The sequence below is a fragment of the Anarhichas minor genome, unplaced genomic scaffold (genome assembly GCF_050575085.1).
Source record: "Anarhichas minor isolate MPS153535 unplaced genomic scaffold, ASM5057508v1 ptg000053l, whole genome shotgun sequence".
In the NCBI taxonomy this organism is placed as follows: domain Eukaryota; kingdom Metazoa; phylum Chordata; class Actinopteri; order Perciformes; family Anarhichadidae; genus Anarhichas; species Anarhichas minor.
In genome coordinates this window covers 1,272,897-1,283,485 of record NW_027466499.1, presented here as the reverse complement: position 1 = coordinate 1,283,485, position 10,589 = coordinate 1,272,897, and the positions used below count along the sequence as shown (strand labels likewise).

Below are 10,589 nucleotides of genomic sequence, written 5' to 3'. Positions count from 1 at the left end.
TTTGGTTGGAATGCACAAAATACAATCCAGTTTTATTTGGTTTTTACAAAAAGTTTAGAAAAAGGTTACAAAAATGAGTAATAAAAGTGAAATAATAGATCATACAAAATCGCAGATGTTCTCAAAAAGCCTAAAAGCTCTAAGAAGAGCGTCCAGAAGCCTCGATCCTTTGTTGTCTCCTATTTGTACCCTTCTTATTGGTGCTTTCTGCAACCTCCGGGTCCATATAAGGTAGACAACAGAACATTCTTAAATCATTGGACAAAACAGTTCCAATAGTCCTATCCCTTCTGACATACCTACTTTTTAAGTTGAATGCTTTTCTGCTAGCCCCCTCCTTTGTAGAAGGTGTCTGTCTAGCCCTCACTGAACAGGATGTCCCCTAACTAAGACAATAGTTCGTTTTTGAATCTACAATCTTTCTCCTCTGCTGGCTGTCATTCAATCATGTCAGAGTGAGTTTAACCCAAAGTTCACTTAATTCATTACCTTTAACATGACAGTCAACATTACAAGCACGTATGATCACATTTTGATAAATGATAGAAAGTCACACATTAAAGCAATTCAATAATTGAAACGTCTTTAAGTAATATGGGATTACATGCAACAAGTATATTGATATCTGAAAGTATAACACTCTTATGCCGCGTTCACACCAAACGATTGACTGAATGATTCGCGCCGCTTATTCGCGCCGCCGGTCTCGCCGGGGACTATTTGTGTTCATTTGCGTGAATTGCGCTGGACGCACCGGAGAGGGGGCGTGGCTTATCGCCCTGAAAGCAGTTCAACTGTCCGCCATTAACCATGGAAAAAATAACCTCTATTTCTGCTTAGTACTTGTTGTGGAAGTCACAGATATCCCGGGAAACTAAACACCGTCATGTCTGGTTCATAACATTGTTCAGAGGAGCTCCATGGATTTTATCGAGCTGTATTCACTGTGTCTAGTGAGCCACACGTCGCTGTTTACTACAGCTGTATGAACACAAAATAAACTGATTTGGCTGTGATTTAACGGCACTAAACCGACAAAAAGGGACTCCGAAATAACTACGTAATGATGCCGATCTGTACTTGTCTTCTCAATGGAGCTCGGATGGATCGGTGCTAGGCTATGCTAACATTGTAGCAGCTCCACCAACACTCAGAATAACGTCATCTAGACGTAAATAGGGCAGCGTCTATTCATTGTTTGTACCATATAGTTTACACACACATGTATACACATAGTTTGGTCCGGTCTCTATTGATATGAGGTATCGTAGAGCTCTGGGTGAATACAGACGGCTACAGGATTTATTTCCTGATTCAACAAAGGCAGGAAGTCAGTGATGACAGGAGAAACATCTCAACGCTGATAGGCTATCGCGCCGGGGCGTAACGCGAATATTTCGCCGAAGTTAAAAATTTTAAAGTCACGTGTTCAGGGCGATTTGGCGCGAATTTGCGTCAATCGCGCCGCGCCATCGCAAATTCGCATCACTCCAGTCTAATCGCGTCTGTGCTTAGACTTTGTATGTAATCAATTCGCGCCGCGTTTGGTGTGAATGCACCATTAGGCTGATAGTAAGCAACAGATCATAACTCATCATTGATTTGGAAAATAAAAAGAGAAATAGACAACTCGCATAACATACAAATAACACCTTGAGATAGGATTTCCTCTTTTTCTAGAGGCCACAGGGGCCATGTTCCCTATATGCTAATTAGGTGTTAAACTATAATGCGCCTCGAAGACTTCTCTTTATAAGAGTCAGCCAGATGCTCAAACCACAAGACGCTGCCTTAACGCCATTTGGAACCTGGCCTCTCTCCTGTGTGACATCTCATGTGCGTCTTCAGACTTCCATTTGTAGTGAAACTTTTACCACATTCAGAGCAGCTGAAAGGTTTCTCTCCTGTGTGAGTTACCATGTGTTCCTTCAGACTTCCATTTTGAGTGAAACTTTTACCACATTCAGAGCAGCTGAAAGGTTTCTCTCCTGTGTGACATCTCATGTGTGTCTTCAGACTTCCTTTTTCAGTGAAACTTTTACCACATTCTGAGCAGCTGAAAGGTTTCTCTCCTGTGTGAGTTACCATGTGTCTCTCTAAATGTCCCCTACGTGAAAAAGATTTATTACAAACTGAGCAGCTGAAAGGTTTCTCTCCTGTGTGGAATCCCATGTGTTCCTTCAGACTTCCACTTTGAGTGAAACTTTTACCACATTCAGAGCAGCTGAAAGGTTTCTCTCCTGTGTGGAATCTCATGTGTGTCTTCAGACTTCCATTTTCAGTGAAACTTTTACCACATTCTGAGCAGCTGAAAGGTTTCTCTCCTGTGTGAGTTACCATGTGTCTCTCTAAACGTCCACTCACTGAAAAAGATGTATTACAGACTGAGCAGCTGAAAGGTTTCTCTCCTGTGTGGAATCTCATGTGTTTCTTCAGACTTCCATTTTGAGTGAAACTTTTACCACATTCTGAGCAGCTGAAAGGTTTCTTTCCTGTGTGAGTTAGCATGTGTCTCTCTAAACGTTTACTCACTGAAAAAGATGTATTACAGACTGAGCAGCTGAAAGGTTTCTCTCCTGTGTGGAATCTCATGTGTATCTTCAGATTTCCATTTTCAGTGAAACATTTATCACATTCTGAGCAGCTGAAAGGTTTCTTTCCTGTGTGAATCATCATGTGTTTCTTCAGATATCGAGTCTTGCCAAATATTTTCTCACACTCAGAGCAGCTAAATAGTTTCTCACCAGCACTACATCTTGAATCACTGACAGGAACTTCATCATTATTCACAGAGTTTAAACCTGACTGAGGTTTTCTGGTCTCCTTCCAATCACCACTGTCATCAGTGTCAGTAGAGTCTCCAGTCTTCTCATTAGTATCTGGTTCTGGATGTCTATCTGGATCTGAGTTCCTGTCTGGTTCTGGTCCTCCACAGTCCTCTCCATTAGCTTCTGTTTCCATCTGTTCGGTTTGTCTTTGATGAAGCTGTGAGGACTGAGCTTCCTCTTCATCGTCTTCACTCTTCACAGGAGTGAATGTGAACTTGGTGATATCAGCCTCCTCCAGACCTTGAAGCTGCTCTCCCTCCTGACTGGTCCAGTGGTCCTCCTGTTCCTCTTTAATGTGTGGGGGCTCTGGTTCCTCCTGGTCCTCTTTAATGTGTGGGGGCTCTGGGTCCTCCTGGTCCAGACTGGAGCTCCACTCCTGCTGCTGTTCTTTCACCACCAACAGCTGCTGGACGTCTGTGGAGAATAATAAAATACATTCATATGTCTTAGGAATCTCATAACAACAAAGCTTTTTGGAGCTATATCAACAGCAGGAGAGCCATCAAGGTCAATATTGCAGACCTCCGCAATATGGATGGACAGGAATTGGTTCTGTAGAAGCTGCGCTCACTTCAAACTGACAAATCAGCAGGCCCAGACCAGATCCATCCCCAGGTCCTGAACGAGCTGGCAGATACCATAGCTCTTCCACTTAGCATTGTATTTAGTACTAGCCTATCAAGCGGCGAGGTACCACAACAATGGAAATCAGCCACAGTGACACCAATCTACAAGAAGGACGACAAATCCAACCCAGCCAACTATAGACCTGTCTCGCATACATGGATTTACGTCGGGGAAATCAACAGTGACTCATCTCCGAGAGGCACTTGACATGTGGACGGAGGCACTAAGCCACAGTTTACCAGTAGATGTCGTATTCCTGGACTATGCCAAGGCCTTCGACACAGTCCCGCACAAACGCCTACTTGCACAGCTTTCCTCCTTCGGCATCCGAGATAATATTCCGCTATGGATCAGGAACTTTCTGACAAAGAGAAGACAGCAAGTAACAGTTAACGGGAAGCTCTCAAACTGGACTGAAGTAACGAGTGGTGTCCCACAGGGTTCTGTCCTGGGCCCGCTAGTGTTCACCCTCTTCGTCAGCGACATTCCTAGTCTCCTCAGCAACTTCATATCCATGTTTGCCGACAATACAAAAATCTACCAAGCCATATTGGACGCCCACAAAACTCAACACACAAATCTTCAAACTGATCTAGATCAACTCCAGGCCTGGTCAGTTCTGATGCAAATGCTCTTCCACCCCGAGAAATGCAAAGTCTTGCACCTCGGACACAACAACCCCATTCTGACCTACACAATGATCAGTGCAGACGGAGTTACACATAGCCTTGAATCAACAGGAGCAGAGAAAGATCTTGGTGTAGTGATCGACCATAAACTGAGCTTCCAAAAACACATTCAAACTCAAGTGAGCAAGGCCAACCGCACACTGGGTGCCATCAAACTAACCTTCAAAGCGATGGACAAGACTTCATTTTTACACCTCTACAAGGGACTCGTCCGCCCTCATCTACGACAGCTTTTCAATGCAACAGATCATGTTCCACTTGCGGAAATTCCATGCTACGGCCATCACTATCAACCACAACCCGAGGCCACAGTCAGAAACTACACTTCACTTACACTATTACACCTTCTCCTACTAAACGCTGAATCCTCGACTCCCATGTATAGTCTAACACAGGAATCTTCAACATTTTTCAGGCCAAGGACACCCAAACTAATAGAGAGATGGAGCAGGGACCCCGACTATATATATTGTATATATAGTACCGTGTATACCTCTTTATTGTGCATTCAATACTCAGCTATTCAATAATACACAGGTTCATATATTCATGTTTTTATTTTAAACATGTGCAAGGTACAGTGAGTAGGGAGGCCGTGCCACTGCCATTTATAAACATACCTTGTCAGCTGATACCAATGCCAATATCAACATTGTCTGTCAATTGCATGATAATCATGCATACAAGCTATTCAAATTGACGTTTTCATTTTAAACATAAATGTGGAAACGAAAAATGAATGATGGCCTATTAGTGCCACTGACATGCATAAACATACCTGTTATCATGCATACAATACTGAACTATTAAAATAATGGACAGAAAAATATATATATATATATATATATATATATATTTATATATTTTTTAAATTGTGTAATCAACCAAAAATTTCACGGACCCCCTGCAGTACCTCCTGTTGAAGACCTCTGGTCTAACAGATATTCAATCGTGACTCATCTTGAAGAGGATCGATTTAAAAACTTAGGACCGGTATCATTATTCAAGAGGTTTATCATTGAAAAGGCTGTGAATTAGTTCCACTCTAGCACACCAACAGAAGCTGTGTAGCATAATTGTTCTTATATTTTAAAAGAAAGCAATATAATAAAGTCTTGGATTGCAGACAGCGAGATCCTCCTTGTGGCACTGGCACCTCAGTGACTAGTCAGTGGCACTTCAGCGGCAAGCGGCAGTTAGGCGGCACAACTGTGGCAGCGAGAGGCACTCATTCGGCACTCGTCAAGAAGCTGCCGAGCTGAGCGGGCGGAGCCACATTTCCTGAGAACATCCATTGTTGTTACGATTGGTCAGCTGCCATAAATCAGTTTTATCATCATAGTATGGATTTTAGTTGAGTCACCTGAGCCACCAGTACATCCTGAGAGTAACCACGTTGTACTTTGTTGTGTCTCATTCATTTTATTCAAGTATGGTTTTGCTGGTTTTGCAATAAAAGGGAACATAATACACACTTTCCAAATTATTACTTTTATAGTAATTTACAATCGGCTAAAATAATGAAAATAAATCATCCGTTTTATTATCATTTAAAAGTATATATATGAAAACGTTTTAAAATAAAAACCCATATACAAAATACAAGTCTGAAAATATCTTCACTCTTCCTCTGCTTATATGTATATGTATGTCATTAGGTGCCACAAGCTGCCAGTGCCAACAGTTGTCACAGGAGTGCCGCCAGCAGTCAGAGGAGTGTGCCCCCCTGGTCCGTGTACGTTTTGATAGTTTGTTTTATGGTTTATATGTTTTTTCTTTTGAAGAGCGACGCAAAGTAAAACGGGTAGTCCGGAAGTAAGAAAATGTCAAAATAAAAGTGAAGGCAATAGAATGACCGTATGCAAGAAAAGTGTTGGTCTATGATGCAAGCGCATACCAGGGTAACATTAGAAGAAAAATAAATTAATAAACGTGGGCCAATGGGAGTATGTTAGCAACAATAGTTGACTACATGCGATTTAATATTCATTTATCCATGTACACAGCAAGAATCAAGTTTTCGATTAATCTGTAGATTGTTTGATGCAATACAGTTTGTAATATAGTTTAATCAAAGTAATTGTTGTGTGCAGAGTTGTTGCTGTTTATTCTTCCACCGTACTGCGTTTAAGAGTGTTTACCATTTCTACCACTAGATGGCAGTATGCGTGTATTTAAACCATAGATTTGTTATATTTACCTGTCTTTGTTAATTGTCTAGGTCAGGGGTCTTCAACGTTTTTCTGGCCAAGGACCCCCAAACTGATAGAGATGGAGCAGGGACCCCGACTATATATATTGTATAAAATTGTGTTTTATATTAAACTGGGCCTAGTGCCGTGTATAAACATACCTCTTTATTGTGCATTCAATACGAAGCTATTCAATAATACACAGGTTCATATATTCATGTTTTTATTTTAAACATGTGCAAGGTACAGTGAGTAGGGAGGCCGTGCCACTGCCATTTATAAACATACCTTGTCAACTGATACCAATGCCAATATCAACATTGTCTGTCAACTGCATGGTAATCATGCATACAAGCTATTCACACTGATGTTTTCATTTTAAACATAAATGTGGAAACGAAAATGAGTGATGGCCTATTAGTGCCACTGCCATGCAGAAACATACCTGTTATCTTGCATACAATACTGAATTATTAAAACCTTATGCACACGGCACCCCCAGATTTCGGGGCTCTCGGGCTTAGGCAGGGTTGAAATTATTGTCCGGAAAATGCCTAGTGATCGCCAATATTTTGGATTTGTACATTTCATATACCGGATTAAACAGCAACGTATGGGCAACACTATCATATAAGTCACTTTTTACACACTCCAAACACAACTATAGACTACTAATATAAGCACCTAGAAAATGTGGCATTAAAGCATGAATTTCTGGCCAAAAATCGCCGTCATAGTTATTGCACATCGATTTTGGAAGACGAAGCTAACGGCTACCGAGCTAACCATTACATTTTTTAGCTTTAGCATTCGACGCCGAATGCATAAATACCTTTGGTTTTTCTCTCCGTGAAACCACTACAAAGCTGTGAGCCAACAACGGCAACATAACAGTTGCCTTCACCAGAAAAAATCGTTGGTTTTTGCTCACCTTTATGAAGAAAACACAAACATAACGTCGAAAATGATCCTGTTGAAAGCTAGAAACATTGTTGGCAACTGCATCCTGTCTGGTTTTCATCGGTTTTCACCGCCTTCCTGAGACTCTGACGCGTCGAAGGCGGGCTCATTGACTGAAATCGACCGATGATAGGCTGAGCTACAGCCCCATACACACACAGGAACTGAGAAAATCCTATGGATGACAGCCAGAAACATACTCTGAGAGGACCCTGGCTCTCAAAATGATTTCAAACAGCTGTATTTGGATGTATTGAATAATATGAGTGATAAAAAAAAGTGAAATATATAGTTATATAGTATATAAAAGTACAATATAAGAGCTGCAACAGCTGGTTCAAAAATGACGACCTCGCGTGACCTCTCTGTACTAAAGCCTTTTATTCTTCACTTTATCCCAGCCAACCTTTACTCAACAACTACTGATCGGTTGTGCTATGATTTGGGAGAGTTTTTAGACAGCCAGCTGCATTATTTCAAAAACATAATATCAATAAAAGTGCTTTTTTTTCCAGGCGAACCTGAATATTTTCAATTTGAGCTGTGTAATATCTTCATGTACTATATTAACCAGCAACATATACACAATATTTACCCATCTGAACAATCTCAAAGTGTTATCTGATTATAGCATCAAAAATTATTAAAATATACCTTGTAGTTACAGAACTCTGGTCACTTTAGTATGGGTATGCCATTTTCGAGCAGAGGCCTACAAATAGGGCTAGAGTTTAAAAGGTTTTAAAATAATAGACATAAAAATCAACAAAAAAGTTCGGACCCCCTGCAGTACCTCCGCGGACCCCCTAGGGGTCGCGGACCCCCTGTTGAAGACCTCTGGTCTAGGTTATTGATACAGGTGTATTGAATGCTGGTTATTTCATCTGATATTTGATGTTGATGGTTAGTTTGTAACCTAGTTGTATACAGCATGTATTTACTTGTTATTTGTATGCAATAGAAGAGTGAGCATGTGTAGTTCATGAAGCAATAAATAATGACAATTGAAAAATAACGCCTGACTGACGCTGAAGTGCCACAGACTAGTCACTGAGGTGCCAGTGGCACAAGGAGGATCTCGGCCTTGCACCCCTGAAGCTGGAGCACAAAAAATCTGAGCAAGCAAAACTAAATCTGAGTACATGTAAACAGTCTGAGCACAAATCCAAGAGCAGGCAGAGGCTTTGTGAGTGTGAGGACAGTTCAGAGGGAGAGCCTTAAAAAATCTGAAGTGAAATCAATAAGTCATGATTTCAAATGACAAGAACACGTTCTGGAATAAATATCGGGAAAGAAAACTCCATACTTAAAAGGAAGAGGATGAGAAACTGTCATCTGACAAGTACAATATGTACCTCTGGGATGTAGTACAGTAAAAAGTACAATATGTACCTCTGAGATGTAGTGCAGTAATAAAAGTACTATATGTACCTGTGAGATGTAGTGCAGTAATAAAAGTACAATATGTACCTCTGAGATGTAGTACAGTAATAAAAGTACTATATGTACCTGTGAGATGTAGTGCAGTAATAAAAGTACAATATGTACCTCTGAGATGTAGTACAGTAATAAAAGTACTATATGTACCTGTGAGATGTAGTGCAGTAATAAAAGTACAATATGTACCTCTGAGATGTAGTACAGTAATAAAAGTACTATATGTACCTGTGAGATGTAGTACAGTAATAAAAGTACAATATGTACCTCTGAGATGTAGTACAGTAATAAAAGTACTATATGTACCTCTGAGATGTAGTGCAGTAATAAAAGTACAATATGTACCTCTGAGATGTAGTACAGTAATAAAAGCACAATATGTACCTCTGAGATGTAGTGCAGTAATAAAAGTACAATATGTACCTGTGAGATGTAGTGCAGTAATAAAAGTACAATATGTACCTCTGAGATGTAGTACAGTAATAAAAGTACTATATGTACCTGTGAGATGTAGTACAGTAATAAAAGTACAATATGTACCTCTGAGATGTAGTACAGTAATAAAAGTACTATATGTACCTCTGAGATGTAGTGCAGTAATAAAAGTACAATATGTACCTCTGTGATGTAGTACAGTAATAAAAGTACTATATGTACCTCTGAGATGTAGTGCAGTAATAAAAGTACAATATGTACCTCTGAGATGTAGTACAGTAATAAAAGTACTATATGTACCTCTGAGATGTAGTGCAGTAATAAAAGTACAATATGTACCTCTGAGATGTAGTACAGTAATAAAAGCACAATATGTACCTCTGAGATGTAGTACAGTAATAAAAGTACAATATGTACCTCTGAGATGTTGTACAGTAATAAAAGTACTATATGTACCTCTGAGATGTAGTGCAGTAATAAAAGTACTATATGTACCTCTGAGATGTAGTGCAGTAATAAAAGTACAATATGTACCTCTGAGATGTAGTACAGTAATAAAAGTACTATATGTACCTCTGAGATGTAGTGCAGTAATAAAAGTACAATATGTACCTCTGAGATGTAGTACAGTAATAAAAGCACAATATGTACCTCTGAGATGTAGTACAGTAATAAAAGTACAATATCTACCTCTGAGATGTAGTACAGTAATAAAAGTACTATATGTACCTCTGAGATGTAGTGCAGTAATAAAAGTACTATATGTACCTCTGAGATGTAGTGCAGTAATAAAAGTACTATATGTACCTCTGAGATGTAGTAGAGTAATAAAAGTACTATATGTACCTCTGAGATGTAGTACAGTAATAAAAGTACAATATCTACCTCTGAGATGTAGTACAGTAATAAAAGTACTATATGTACCTCTGAGATGTAGTGCAGTAATAAAAGTACTATATGTACCTCTGAGATGTAGTGCAGTAATAAAAGTACTATATGTACCTCTGAGATGTAGTACAGTAATAAAAGTACTATATGTACCTCTGAGATGTAGTACAGTAATAAAAGTACAATATCTACCTCTGAGATGTAGTACAGTAATAAAAGTACTATATGTACCTCTGAGATGTAGTACAGTAATAAAAGTACTATATGTACCTCTGAGATGTAGTGCAGTAATAAAAGTACTATATGTACCTCTGAGATGTAGTGCAGTAATAAAAGTACAATATGTACCTCTGAGATGTAGTACAGTAATAAAAGTACAATATGTACCTCTGAGATGTAGTACAGTAATAAAAGTACTATATGTACCTCTGAGATGTAGTACAGTAATAAAAGTAAAATATGTACCTCTGAGATGTAGTACAGTAAAAAGTACATGTACCTCTGAGATGTAGTACAGTAATAAAAGTACTATA

The 10,589-nt window shown here is 39.4% G+C and overlaps 1 protein-coding gene and 1 long non-coding RNA gene across 3 annotated transcripts in view; one reads left to right on the top strand and one right to left on the bottom strand.

The window, feature by feature from the left end:
- The window catches only part of LOC142931637 (uncharacterized), a 48,310-nt gene continuing 37,721 nt past the window's right edge, over positions 1 to 10,589 (bottom strand). The window contains exons 2-3 of one of the 2 annotated variants that reach the window (XM_076075651.1): positions 2,400 to 3,242; positions 1 to 2,315 (exon numbers count right to left, since the gene is read on the bottom strand). In XM_076075651.1, the coding sequence (XP_075931766.1) occupies positions 1,792 to 2,315; positions 2,400 to 3,242 (1,367 nt within the window). In that variant the 3' untranslated portion in view covers positions 1 to 1,791. Of the gene's footprint in view, positions 3,243 to 10,589 lie in introns of both variants that reach the window. The other variant, XM_076075649.1, reaches the window with a different exon arrangement.
- Positions 5,076 to 8,594, top strand: LOC142931646 (uncharacterized). Its single transcript, XR_012947397.1, has 2 exons — positions 5,076 to 5,879; positions 6,366 to 8,594. It is a non-coding gene; the product is annotated as an uncharacterized LOC142931646 (long non-coding RNA).